Source organism: Halichoeres trimaculatus, unplaced genomic scaffold, assembly GCF_033239565.1.
Source record: "Halichoeres trimaculatus isolate MK-OKI-2021-1 unplaced genomic scaffold, fHalTri1.1 fHalTri1_scaffold_2, whole genome shotgun sequence".
In the NCBI taxonomy this organism is placed as follows: domain Eukaryota; kingdom Metazoa; phylum Chordata; class Actinopteri; order Labriformes; family Labridae; genus Halichoeres; species Halichoeres trimaculatus.
The window spans coordinates 16,660,552-16,674,888 of NW_027437180.1; the positions used below are offsets into that span (position 1 = coordinate 16,660,552).

Here is a 14,337-nt window from a genome sequence, read left to right on the forward strand (position 1 = left end):
ATTGCTGAGTGGATAATAATTCATGCCAATTTTCCTCATTAATCTTGGTACTACTTTCTACTAGCTTTATACTTTCCCTTCGTCCCTCTTTAAGAGGATGTCCGTCCTTTGTACTCATCAAGGGAACAGCACGTCATAGTTTAAGAGTGAGAGTATGGTTCTATCTTATCACCTCTTTCATATCATATTAGTCATAGGTATTTATAACCCCTTTCTTCTTCCCTGTCTAACACTTTTGTGTGTTGACTCATTGTTCCTTCCCGTTTTCCTCCTGACAAACGGTCCATATCTCTTTGAGTGGCCTTGTCATGAGCTTTACGGGAGACTTCTGCGTCATTTTCCAGTTTTATATTCTTTCCTTCTATTTGCTTTTATATTCTTTATCCTTTTAATATTTTCCCCTCATGTGTGGATTTTTATGCTGTGTTGAATAATGAGTCAGTGAAATGAGTTGTTAGAATTCTTAATATTGAATATACTTTGTATATACTATTATACTTAATATTACTAATATTTACAATTCAAATGTTTTTTGTTTTTTCTAAAAGGTAGAAAAAATATTCATAGGAGCTGCAGCACAGTTGAAAGCTACTGCCAGAATGCTATGAAGCTCTTGTTTACAACAAGCTCAGATGGCAGATGGCACCAGGAGCACCACATATTTTTCCTTCGTACCAATTTTTGCCTTTTTTTAAATTATTTTTTTTCTTACAACATTTTATAATAACTATCGAATCATGTGTCCTCTTTTAAGTCACTTTCTATTTTTTTTTCAGGTTCTATCTGTAATTTTCAGATTAGTAATAAATATATTTATTTAAAAACATTTGAAATGTGTGTGCCTTATTGTTATTATTTTTTGTTTCTGCATGACACAGTGCAGCAAAGTTGTAGTGATACAGGTACCTATGTTGAGTTTTATCAGTTTATATGCAGTCTTGAATGGCATTGCCAGATTTACTCCAGTTGTTTTTTAGGCACTTGCAACATGCATGTTGTGTGCTACTCCAATACAGATGTATCTCATTAAATTGGATTATCCTGGAAAAGTTCATTTATTTCATTATGTAGTTAAAAAAGTGAAACTCGTACATAAAATCTAACAACATCCCTATGGTACCTTCCTCACAAACTGTGTGACATTTTCTCCTGTTTTCCCAATGCTTGGTTGAATCCATCTCACTCTTCAAAAGTTGCAGGTTTCCAGTGCCAGAGAAAGAAAAGCAGACCCAGAGCCTCACTGAGCCACCGCTATGCTCCAGGGTGTTATTCCTTTTTTTTTTTTTTTTTGGTGTGTGATTAGATGTCAGTGAAAATGAATTCAAATAAGAATATGAAACTTGGTTTCAAGTTATGTGGGAATTTTGGATTATTATAGCTGTTTTCCAGGACACTAGAGGGTCACCAAAGCTCCAACTTTTCATTTTTAATAGAAACTAAGGTTGTGTCAGTGCTTTTTGGAGGTAACTTACTTTACTTTTTACATCTTCCTTGTTGGTGTCTTGCCTTCCCCGCTGCCGTGCTTCTTCTTCTTCTTCTTCATGTTTTACGGCGGTTGCCAACCGTTTCTTCAGTGCATTACCACCACCTTCTGTTGCTTCTTTACTCTGATCACTTCAGCAGAGAGAAGGAAAAAAAAACAATCAAAAAAAAACACCTATACCTGACCCACATCTCTACCTCACATATATTCCTTAAACCCTATTATAGATACCTGTTTCCTTCAAATACTTCAGCAGGATTTTCCTCTGCTCCCTTCCTTCCTTGCTCAATAATCCTCCCAGTGTAATCTCCTCCACCCCACATTTCCTCAGCCTGTCCCTCATCACCCCTCTTTGCTCCTCATACTTCTGGCACCACTTTATTACATGTTCTATTGTTTCCTCCTCCTGACATCCTTCACATAATCCAGTATCATGTTTTCCAACTAGTTTTAATGTGCTATTCAATGAACAATGCCCCAATCTCAGCCTTACAATTACCACTTCATCTCTCCTTTTTATTCCTCCTTCACTTGGCCCTTTCACACTCTTTTGCACTTGATAAAAATGTCTTCCTGTTCTTTCTGAATCCCATATTTTTTGCCACATTTGATAGATGTTTCCCTTGATTATGCTCTTTACCTCTGATTTAGACATAGGGGAGACTGGGGACAGTTGCAACAAGCCTAATTTCTCCAATCAGAAACATGTTAGAGTGATGACACTCACACTGCACATGCTCAGTTGGACCCTCCACCCACCAAGAAGAGAGGGGCCACATTGAGCATCTGGTCCTGCTTCTATCAAGTAAAGTTGTTTTGGAGGTATAAAAGTAGCTTTTTTCATGAGCTGTTTTTTTGTCATACTGTCCTGATCTAATGTATGAATGAATCCAAACCTATCTAGTTTGAATCACTGTTTGTTGACTATCAAATGACATGGTGAGCATGTGTCAATGTCAATGTGGCTAGCTAGCACATGGCATTTTGTCATGACTGGTACCATGGGGACAGTTGCAACTGTTGCAACTGTCCCCATGCTATTAGGTTAGTCATATTAGAGGAGACCACACAACCATATTTTTTAAGATTTTTAGTTCAAAATAGGCAAAATTAATATATTTTATTGCTCATGATGAACAGAACAGGCAATCATATGGAGAAACTAACGCTAATGATAAACAGAATAATTTCCCAAATAATTTAAGCAAAAATTAGCACTTAGTTATTGTTGTATGTTGTATGTGTCATATAAACTTGTCATATAGTGAATGAATCATCTAAATAGAGAAATTGTATTCTGTTTATTTTCAGTATGCCAAGAGTGAGGAAGAGAGTCACTAACAGAGGGGTTCCCCTCAGTATTTCGGGACAATCCTCAGATATTATTACATTTGAGGGCAAATCAGTGAGGGCAGTGGCCAAGGCCTTTGACATATGCCACACCACACTGTTCAAGAAAAAAAAGAATCTTGCAAGCACTGCATAAAAAAAATAAGCCGCTTGCAGGGTACTGGACCACCAGAAAAGTATTTAGTTTTTATAGCTTCAGTAACATCTGCACATTGACTCAAGGTAGGCCCACGTTCTAAACAAAACAAAACAAATTAAATATACCTTAAAGCTGTACAGAAAAGAAAATTGAATTTGAGCCCACTCTGGGTCATAACATTAGTATTTGTCCTATAGACAAAACACTGAGGATAATTAGTGGAAAATTAATGTTTTATATATATATATATATATATATATATATATATATATATATATATATATATATATATATATATATATATATATATATATATATATGTTGCAACTGTCCCCAGGTTTGGGGTCAGTTGCAACGTCTGAATTCCTCTATTCAAATGGATGTTCTGATTAATATGTTATATGTAGCCATCTTTAAATGGCGTGGGCATTTAGCAGACAGATGTAGGTTTAATATGTAAAGATTTGGTGAGACTAGTCCAAATTTTCTCTGAGTAACTGAGAGTAATGTAAAAAGTGTTGCAACTGTCCCCAGTCTCCCCTACTTACACTCATCTCCATCTGTCTTTTTTCCAACGCTTCCCCCCTGTCGTGTATCTCAGTCACAGTATATAAAGACTCTTGAGTCGTATCTGTGAGCTATGGTGGAGAACTTTCATGTCACTGCCGCTCTGCCGGCTCCCAAACGTCACATGACCACAGTAGTTAAACCCCATTGGTCCATAACGATTCAGGGGACATTCAATACCATAACTGCTGCGTGTTGTCAACATATATTAACACCACACCCGCTTTTTTTAACCTTTGTTTTTGTTGCTATTCCAAAGCTCAGTGCAGTTCTGCACATCTAACCATTGATTCGTGTCATACTTGCTGGAATTCTTAGCACCCACTGAAAAGGTTGTTTCACCTGTTTTATGTCTTTTTATTAGACCTTTGATCTTTCTTCTTGGGTCTTCTCCTGAAAATCTCTTTTTTTTTCCTCTCATCTAATCATGAATCCCAGCTTTTTCAATTTTTTTTACCCACGTTTTTTTGTCTTCCTTAATTTCATGAAATCTGTTCTTTTTATCTTTGTTCTCTTCAGCCACTACTGTATAATGGTCCATTTTCTGTCCATCTGCACACCTCTGATCAAACAAATGATAGGCCTGCTTCCCTTTCTGCAGACAGAAAGAAGGATACGGGTAAAAATGTTAAGAAATCCTTACTGATGGGATGGTAGAGCTGAAAAGTGTTACACAGATAGAGAAGGATCAGAAAGTGCTGTCGGGGAAAAGGAAGAACTTTTCGGAGTGGCAGATTGATTACTGGGAAGATCAGGGACAAGGACAAGATTAATACAATTAGTGTGTCCCAGTGTCAGCACAGAGGCAGCCATAGAATACAGCACAATGCAAAGTGTGATTAAAGACTTACCGCTGACATTCCTTTGTTCAGTCCATCGCAAAAAAAGACACTGTCTGTATCAAAGATGGAAACCATCACAGCTCATTAAAAAAAGTAAAGCCAAAAGATCTAAAGCTTTTTCTCCTATCTTACTGCAGTGTAGGTCAGAGGGCCGCCTCCTCCATCAGCTGAACTGTGAACTCAAAACTCACATCAAAGATTTCTTCCTTTGAAAGTGATTTTCTGACACCAGTGTGTTGGTTTATTCCCAAATCTTTGTGTGTTTAAAAAAATCAGTTTTACGTCTTGGTATGATGAAAAAAAAAAGAGTTATATGCTGTTGATAGCTCTGTTGACAGATAGATTTTTTGTAGTGCTTTGAGCACAGGATGCATCAAGGTTAGATGGTTTTATATGTTTTCTGTGTAATTTCTTCAGTTCAGAGCAAAGTCTGGCATATGTGTTCCCCTGCAGATGCCTTCATGTGTCCTTTGGCTCTGCTACAGTGAACGCTGGGCTGAAGAGATGTATAGAGTCATGCAGTTTTGTTGCACTTGTACTAAATGAATATGTTTCCAAGCCTACAAGTGGCTTTTAAAAAAAGTTTTTACTCTAGCTCGTTAAATACAGATACACAAGGACATCATCTCAACGTAGCTACACATTTCATCACATCCTGGTCTACTGGATGACATGCATGTACATACAGAGACCCCTAAGCTGCCTGAAAAATGCCTGAGTGAGCCTTGCTCATTTTCACCAACAATAAAAAACTAAAATACTGCATTTGTGCATGAAGATTTATCTTTCAACAAATGAACCAGATTATATAAAAAATAACAAAAGTGAACATGAGAGTGGGGGGGATCTGTGTCCAAACCAGTGGCGATTGCTCTAAGACTGCAAGACTGCAAGCCTAAAATGTCTGTTAAAAAAAAGTGGTGATATGTACTGCTGTGTGTACATTTTATTGACCAAATATGTGCTAGAATTCCTTCATCTTTTGTTCAGAATCAGCTACCTATCACAGGTAACTGGTTTGACCTGCTTCTCATTCATCCCCGCAGCGTCTCAGCACTTTAACACAGTTGGACGCTGAGCGTCTTCTGACTTCAGCGGGGAAGTGTAGAGTGGGTTGTTCCACTGTGGAAACTGGACAGTCATTGGATAAACACTGGGCTTTGTCCGCTTATCGGACGCTCAGCATCTCTGGGGGTCTATGAGGCAGTGGGCTGTGCTGGACACTCGGCTTCTGCATAATGATTGGATGATCTGTCTGAGGCAGAATCCCTTTTGATTGCCGGTGAAATGAGCCAGTCAGCGATCTTGAAGTATAACCCTCCACCGGAGCATCTTCTGAGTTGTTCTGGACTGATCCAGAGGCTTTGTCGATCCCCAGCGAGTTTACCTTTCTTAAAAACGACGAGCGTTGAGAGAACACTGGTAAAATCCCTGGAAAAAAAAACACCTGGTTGGTATGACAGGGTCACAGATCATTTTCTTGAAAAGGAACGAAGGGTAGAATTTATGTTTAAATAAATAAACAAGTTAATGCTGCAGACCGGAAAAAATTAGCTTGACTGACCAGCAGCCACCACTGGTCCAAACACATTCATACTATTATGGATCCTTCATTTTGCTTTCATAGATTTGAGGACTGGAACAATCTCAGGCTTTACCAGATTTCAGCCCATAGATGGACCCAAAAAAGTAAGCAAGATGAGACGCCAAAGTCAGCCAGCAAACATGTATCAAAGTGGAAATTTTTGAGTCTAGCTTCACTGATGATTGAACTCTCTAGACACTCAGACGGGATCAGTCAGATTCTGATTTTAATAAAAAGCTTTCTACTCATCTTAAAGGTACCAGACTCAGTCAGGTAAAAGCAGAGGATAACTTGAAGAGATGCTCAGACAACAGGGTCTCAGGCTCTCCTTGATGACTCAGACGTAAACACGTACAACACTACTCGCACTCAAGGTTTGACGACCTGATGACACTGATTAGCACAGACTCATCACCTTCATCAGAACAGCAGATTTTTTCAGCGCGCTGCCCAGGGCTGTGATTTTAATTTATCATACACACTGTGTCCCCTTCTACACAGCACAGGTTTTTTTCATTAAGAGTGTTAAGGAAAAAAAGAGACAGAAGCTTAGTTTCTAAGATTACCTCTCTAATAACATGAAAGGTGGAGATTTTGTGCTCTCCTTGGAGCCTACATTTCTTAAAACAGAATTTCGAACAGAATGTAGAAATGATTAAACATAAATTTTCATTAAACCAGAAAAAAATGTTATTTTTTCATGACGTTGACAGAGCTTGTGAATGAACAAAATGTTCAACCTTTTTTCCAGGGATACTGAACAAAACATCCTTTGTTTCCAGATCAATTGTCGCTCTGGACTTCTTTCTATCCTTTTCTGTATTATTATCACCTCTGTTATTCTCATCATTGTAAAGGGGCCCAGGGCCTACCAGTGGGAGAATATACAAAATAGAAAGATGCCCCAGAGCACAGCAGAGATGATGGCTTTATTATAACTCTGCTCTTTATAATTTCAGAGAGACAGACGCTGGAAGGGTCTACTCTGAGGATTTGTCTTTTAATACCCTCCACAGAGACAGAGACAGACTTTGACTTGAAAGAAACTGTTATTGCTTTACAAAGAGTTGAAAGATATGGAGTATGTTTGTTTTCATACAGGTTTATTACAAGTAATCAACCTGCAAACTACTTTTCCATGGTGACTGAAAAACCTTTGGTCTATCCTCAGACCTACATGTCGAAACAGAGCTCTTCCATCTCATCGTATTGATGCATCACACCCTGAAACGCTGTGATGACGGTATGTGGCTAAGTCGCTGATGAAGCTGAATCTAATTTGCTGCAAACAACCTTTTACAAAATGCTGGATAAAGTGAGGATCCCCTTATAAGAGATGCATATATTTTTTGGCTTGAATGAAGCTGCAACTATGTTAAAACTTGTAATGAAAGAGCAAGCAGTTCTCTCTCTCCATAAAGATGATCTATACATTTTCTCCTTAAAATCTGGAAACAAACAAACAAAAAATTCTAGTATAGTTTGACCACAAAACCACTAAGTTGAACCAAACATTGGTGAAAATGGGTTTGTGTTATGTAGATGTGACTTGAAAGTCAACAGGTGAAATTTCCTCGTCTATTGTGCACGTGAAGCCACGGGTGAAGTCACATTGTGCTGGTGGAGCAAAGGCATGCACAGAAGCAATCTGACTAGTGGAGCTGCAGAATTGAAATCCCACCTTTTCTGTTACCCTAAACACTCGTTAAAATTACTGATGAAATACCAAAGATCCCTCAGGACAGTTCAGAAAAGATGCCTTTCCTCCTCAACTCTGCTTACTCAGTAAACACTGCAGGAGCCCACATCAGTCATCTTTTGTTCATCAAATAACTAAAACTAGGATTAGCTTATCTGAAAAAAAGAAATATCTGAGCATAAGTAGGCATCCTGTAACAACAGAAGCCATGTTTGGAAAATGATTTGACTTTTATTTCGGTTCTGTGGTTTGACCTATGTGCTTTCTGTGGTACTTTATATTGTTTCCGTCAGGACCTCTTTGCTCAAAAAAATCAAGCCTATGTGGAAAGCAGAAGCCTGAGGTGGGGAGAACACACCTCTCCTCTCTTTCATTTGCATATGTATAAAAGTCAAGGCAGGAAGAGCAGCAGCTAAGACCCACAACTTACAGAACAGAGCAGGACAGAGCAGATATCAGTGACAATAGATACAGCACTGGTAAAATCAGGTGCAGCATGAAAGGAGGTGCTAGGGTGGGGGGCTACAAAGCAGTTTGCAGGGTGAGGAGGCTAAAGCAGTTTTAACAGAGCACGTATGGGGTGCAGACATAACCCAACGCCCTTTGAGGTTTACACACAGGTGGGTGGCCCAGGTTGGCCCCTTCCTTCCTGCATGTCACTTCCCACTCTCATCCTGTTCCTGCTCCATCCACCGACCTGTCCTCCAAGTGAAGGCATAAAAAGCCGGAGGAATATTGCTATTGTTCATACTGTTACTGTTGCAACAAGACACAAAGTTATGTAAGAGAGTGTCACCTACATGTTGGCATATGAAAAAAAGGGGCCAGAAATCAAACGCAGGCAAAGGTCAGTATTTTTTACAATGTAACATCGTCATAGTATAAGGCTCCACCTCCTTCCAGGATCATTATAAAGACATTTACCTGGTGAACTTCCTCATTTTCTGTTGTTCAACAGAGGAAAGCCTCCCAACAAGCCACCAAACACCTTCTCAAACAGTCCTCATCAAGGTAAGCAGCTTTTCATCTTTTCTCAGACCACAGAAAATGATGCAAACATACAATTGGAGTGACGTGACATTTTTAGCTAGAGAAGTTCTTGTTAGTCTGTTAGTTGGATTAACATTTTCTTTTATTTAGGTTTGAAAAAAGATAATAAACGTTAAGAACAATGTCAGCAAATGCATTCATTATGTCATTCATTATATGTCTTGCATTGTCCTCTGATGTAGAGTGGGGAAGCAACAGCAGATTTTTTAATGGTTAAAACTATTGTGAGAGTGAATTTTTTATGTGGTTATCGCAGTGAACATATAAAATAAATGTTAGGTGAAATTAAAACATGTCCATTTTTGGGGGGACTCAAGTTTTTTTTTTTTATGGTGAATGAATGATGAATTAAATTAACCTACTTACTGTGCTTATTTTTCTTCTTTTAGTATTTGAAGAGAGTTACTGCTGTTACTTTTATACATTTGACTCTAATGTCTTGCTACAAATGTTCTTGTTAAAAACACTTTTGCTCTGAAGTCGAGGGGTTATTTGTTTCTTTCTTATCGAAAAATTGGGCCACGACAGTAACTTAGTTTGTGTAGTTAAGTGTGTGCCAGGTCTGACGGGGGTTGCTGTACTTGTGTGTCGTACATCCTGGTGGTTGAGCAAACAGCAAGTAGCGAGCTTGCAAAGTCTTACAAATGTTTCTCTCTGTTCCTTCAGAAGATAACATGAATAAAGATCAGGGACCTCACCCTGGAATGGCTGCACCTCCATACCCCGGCCCTCCACTAAATCAGCCCCCTCATAGTGAGGACAATATTATTATCTATGTTGTTTGATTTATTTATTTCACTTAAAATGAATTATTGCTCCAATTTCATGATACTGTTATCTTATTTAAGTCATTATGCTTGGCGCTGTTTTGGCGGCTAGTTTATCATTCTTTTCTTTAAACTTTTCTCATGCTACTTTCTTCTTCTTTCTTGCTCGACAAGTTGGTTTCCAATACACTGAGAGTCAGGTTCATGTCGTAGGAGCTGGTGAGAGTCTCTCCTTAAACTTTTCTAAAAATGTGATCTGTTATCTGTGATAGTATATATATATATATATATATATATATATATATATATATATATATATATATATATATATATATATATATGCATGAATACACACATTGGGGAGTGTATTGTAGGAGGTTCCTTCAGTGAATTTTGTGTGTGTGTGTGTGTGTGTGTGTGTGTGTGTGTGTGTGTGTGTGTGTGTGTGTGTTTCTTACAGTAGAACAGGTGGTGGTGGTGAAGCAACTACCCACTGATGCCCCTGGAGTGATATGGTGTCCGCACTGCCGAAAGGATGTCCTCACTGAAGTCGAGTACAAAACTGGTTCATGTACCTGGATATGCTGCACCTTAATAGGATGTTTCCTGTAAGTAGAAAACACTCTTATAAATTCACACATCTATGATTATCCTGTTACTGTAAAACACATCACAGGGATTTAAGCCCCTCCCTTATCACCTACCTGCAACAGTTACGCAAAAGCTCTGCTGTCATTGCAACAGCTTAATATTGTTAGTCTATTGCATGATTTCAGATTGGGTCTTGAGGCAAGAGTAGATTAGATTAGAATTTTTTTTATTGTCCCAATCTGGGCAATTCGATTTGCAACTACAGGTACAACAGGTGAACACACGGTGGATGCTTCACATACACAACCTCAGGCATTTCCACTGTTGTGTGTCTCTGCATCTGTTGAATTTTTCATTCCATGATGCAACAAATGTTTTATAATAGTGACAAGCTAGTACTGAGCGCATGCTGGTTTAGCAACCAGACTCTTTACTATAGAGCCACACTGTTGTAATTCATGCAAAATGTAGTTTGTTTGCTGAAGTATGCCCTTGAAAAGTCATTTTCCAGGTGGCAGTACATGTGGCTCTAAACCTGTGAGCATTTCTGTTAGCATCCCATGCCATAGCAACCTCTGCATCCCCTCGCCATCATGGCTTTTAATACGTGCCCTATTTTTGCACAGTACAGTCGAACCTGCATTAGAGGTTTCAATAAAGAACTGTGTTTACAGACTCTGTTGAATAGATTTTAAGGTCGATGCAGTGACTTCCACTACAGAGTCACGTCCATTGTTGTTGAAGCCTGAGGGTCTGACCAGCCTGACCGTTTTCAGCCTGGTCTAACTCAAAAATACAGACTTCTTCAGGCTTTCAGAATCTCCTGCACAAGACTGGGATTGTTTTGTTGTCATGGTCCATGGTTTGTTGGTTCTCTGTAGGCAGCTTTTCCACTCCACCACACAGCAGTAAATGTATAAAAGAATGAGGAAGCAGTTTAAAGTGTACTGTAAAGATCCTTTTTATATGATCCTGATTGTTTCAGATATCATTGGTTTCATCATCCACTATTCACTTGACCCAGAATTTTCATTTTAGACATTTTTTTAATTTATACCTGGATTATGATGAGTTTCTTTTTAAGTTTGTTTGTCAATTAATGTTTAAAGATTGGTTTTGTTTAAAATCAATGTTATTTGATTTATTTTTTAAATGAGTTTAATTAATTCTCTGCTGTGTCTATCATGATTATTTTGTAGTTTTCATACAAAAGTAAATTTGTGTTGCACTTTTTCTTTATTATCATACCCCCCCCCCCCCCCCCCCCCCCACACACACACACACACCACTTTGCACCCTGTCTGTAAATCACACAACTGAAGTGTTTTTTTTTTCTACTTAATATCTCTAGATTAAAGCTCACTGAAACTTTTTCTTTACGTGTGCCATTGATGCAGGTTACTCTCAGGTTTAATATCTTCTCATTTTGTGATTTAAACTGAAATAATGGACATCTGTTTCAATGTGTGTTGTGGTTGTTGACTTTGATAGTGAATACATTGTATAATTGTAATAATGCTGTTAATACTAATTATATTTACATGACAGGAACAACCATGGAGTTTTTAGTGGGGCTTCATCTATACCCTGTTGGTTTATGGTTGATTAATCTCGTGTTGTTGTTCAATGAGTAGCTTGATAATGTTTATCTTGTACACACTATTATGATAAAGAGTGGCTTAGACATTATTCTATTCTTATCTTTATCCATACCAGGTGCTGGCCTTGCTGTTGGATCCCCTTCTGCGTCAATGATTATAAAGACGTGGAGCACACCTGCCCTGACTGTCACCAACTTCTGCATTTCCACAAACGCAGGTGAAGGAGCAGCGCAGACTCTGCTAAACTGACACCAAAGCAAAGAATAGGCCGGGGGCAGGGGCACAGTGTGAGGGAAAAAAAACAAGGAACCCATGACTGTAAGGGTCTGAGAATATATAAAAACAAATGTTTGATCTTTTTAAATATCTTTTACCTTAAATTGAGGGAAAAACTTATTTCAAAGTGCACTGATATAAAAAAACTGTTTGGTGTCTTCAGGTGTTTTGGCAACAAACATTAACGAAGCTTCTGGACTGCTAAATGCTTTTATCACAGGCACAACTCTACTGTGTGATGATGAATCAGCTCAATCATGTAAAAGGTCCCATATTATGCTCCTTTCCTGGAGTTTAATATGGATCATTGACAATGGTAGCAACATGTTTTGGCCCAAAAAGCCAATAAATCAAGCACAGCAGCATTGTTTCCAGGCTCTTATAGCCCCTCTGTTCAGAACGCTCTGATTTAGTGGGCGTGACCTTCATATGTAAATGAGCCACCACTGATACCGCCCCGCTCTTCTATGTCACTAAGAGCGGCGCCACGAGCTCCGAGTGCATAATGTTTAGAAAACAGCAAAGCTCATTTACCGTCTAAAACAACAGGCTAACTGCAGCTAAAGTTAGCATCCTGAAGCTAACACAGAGACAGGGGGGACACTGAGGAAAAGCTCTTACATCTTTTCCATAGCATTCAGCATTTAAAATACTCACATTTCCAGGGTACAAGGTTTGTTGGTGGATGGTTGGTAATGTGCCTGAATTCAGGACCAGTCAAATTTGCTAGCCCTCTGTTGTACTGTCCAAAGTTGGAAAAGCAGTCGGCTGTGAAGTGACTAACACACACATGCACAGTTTTACTGAGTGTAGCTGGTACATTTCCTTGATAAATGAACTCTAGCCACTCAGTCTTGTCTTGTTCTGAGATGGGAAGCTTGTGCATGGAACTTTGTGGCTGTTTACAGCCAAAAACAAAGCAGTGATGGCTGCTGAAGCAGCAGTCGGGAGGGGGTTTGTGGGTATCTGCTCCACTGGACCAATCAGGTCAGACTTGCCCCTGATTGGTCAAAAAAGGGAATCGCTGATGTCGGCAAATCCCTAAAATCTAAACAGCTTGTTTTAGGTCAGGATTTCACATTCACAAGCACTACTAAGTACAGGTTTTGTCATTAAATATCACATTTTGTGGGCTGGGAGGAAAACCAAAGACCCACAAATTTCACTAAAAGACTTCAAGTGAATTTTGCATAATATGGGACCCTTACCCCTAAATTCCTACGTTAATAACTGAATAAAAGAGTAACAGTTATGCAAGGTAGTCAGTTAAAGTTTTAGTGAGTTTCATACTTTATACTTCACACAAAATGCTTTTTTGTTGTTGTTGTTCAAACACTTGAGAAATCAGCTGATTTAGTCATTCTGTTGAATCACTTTATATGTGATATGGTCTTTTATGAATATGCACATTTTTGGGAATGGTTATAAATGTCTATATCTGTGATAATTAAAGTATAAAAATGGTATTGAAGCTGTACAACCAACCGTCAGCACATTATTATTCTAACCATATCCTGTAGTGAATCACTGTATACCTCAGTGTTCAATACATGCAGAAGTACAGGATTGAAAATATGTCTCGTTTCAAGTGACATGTAATCTCAAAATGTGGAATTGCTGGAATAAAAAGCCACTTTCTGTTTTCAAGCTATTTAAATTTCTTTGATTTCATTTCGAGTGTTACTGTATTTTTATTTGTAATATAAAAAAGAATGAATAATGAACACAAAACATGTTTGTACACAACATATTGTTTAAATAAATAAACCTACTTGAAAATTATTGTTAAAAATTGACCTGTGTCTGTCTGTTTCATGTTGTTTCAGTAGATGGTTACCACATACTAAAACTAGTTGTTTTAAGAATAAAGGTACTGTGCTGGCTGCACAGGCAAATCAAGAATCAAACTCACTGTTGTTCTCTATTTGCACACACTCACAAGACAAATGATCTCACAGTTACACTGTGAGATCACTGTCCATGTCATGAGTAGTTTTAACAGAACAAATTTCATATCGGGTACTTTGGAAGACTGAGAGGGATCTTACACTGCCACCTAGAGGAGAAAAAGAGAAGACACTGACACTATACGACATACAACATTTAATACAGCTTATACATGTTTTATTTTGATGTTTCAAAAAGGGGGTACAGGTCAAATTTACATAGTATTCAGTAATATCAATAAACATTTATTTGCATTTTGAATAGATCTTCACCGACTCGGCCGAAGATGAATTAATTAAAAAAAAGAAAAAAAATTCTCTGACCCACAAAGTTCTTAATGGTCAGTTACCATCATATCTGGGAGAGCTTAGAGAGCCCTGTTACTCCTCTAAAACATTATAAACCTGCCACAGAAACAGGTGACAGTGGCTCTGTGGTGA

General features: G+C 38.3%; 1 protein-coding gene across 1 annotated transcript; it reads left to right on the top strand.

Moving 5' to 3' along the window:
- Positions 1–8,465: 8,465 nt before the first annotated feature.
- Positions 8,466–11,895, top strand: LOC141786814 (lipopolysaccharide-induced tumor necrosis factor-alpha factor homolog). The gene is made up of 4 exons (XM_074665292.1): positions 8,466–8,512; positions 8,624–8,676; positions 9,946–10,036; positions 11,790–11,895. Exons 1-4 carry the CDS (start codon positions 8,466–8,468, stop codon positions 11,893–11,895), a joined length of 297 nt encoding a protein of 98 aa, XP_074521393.1.
- Positions 11,896–14,337: the final 2,442 nt, after the last annotated feature.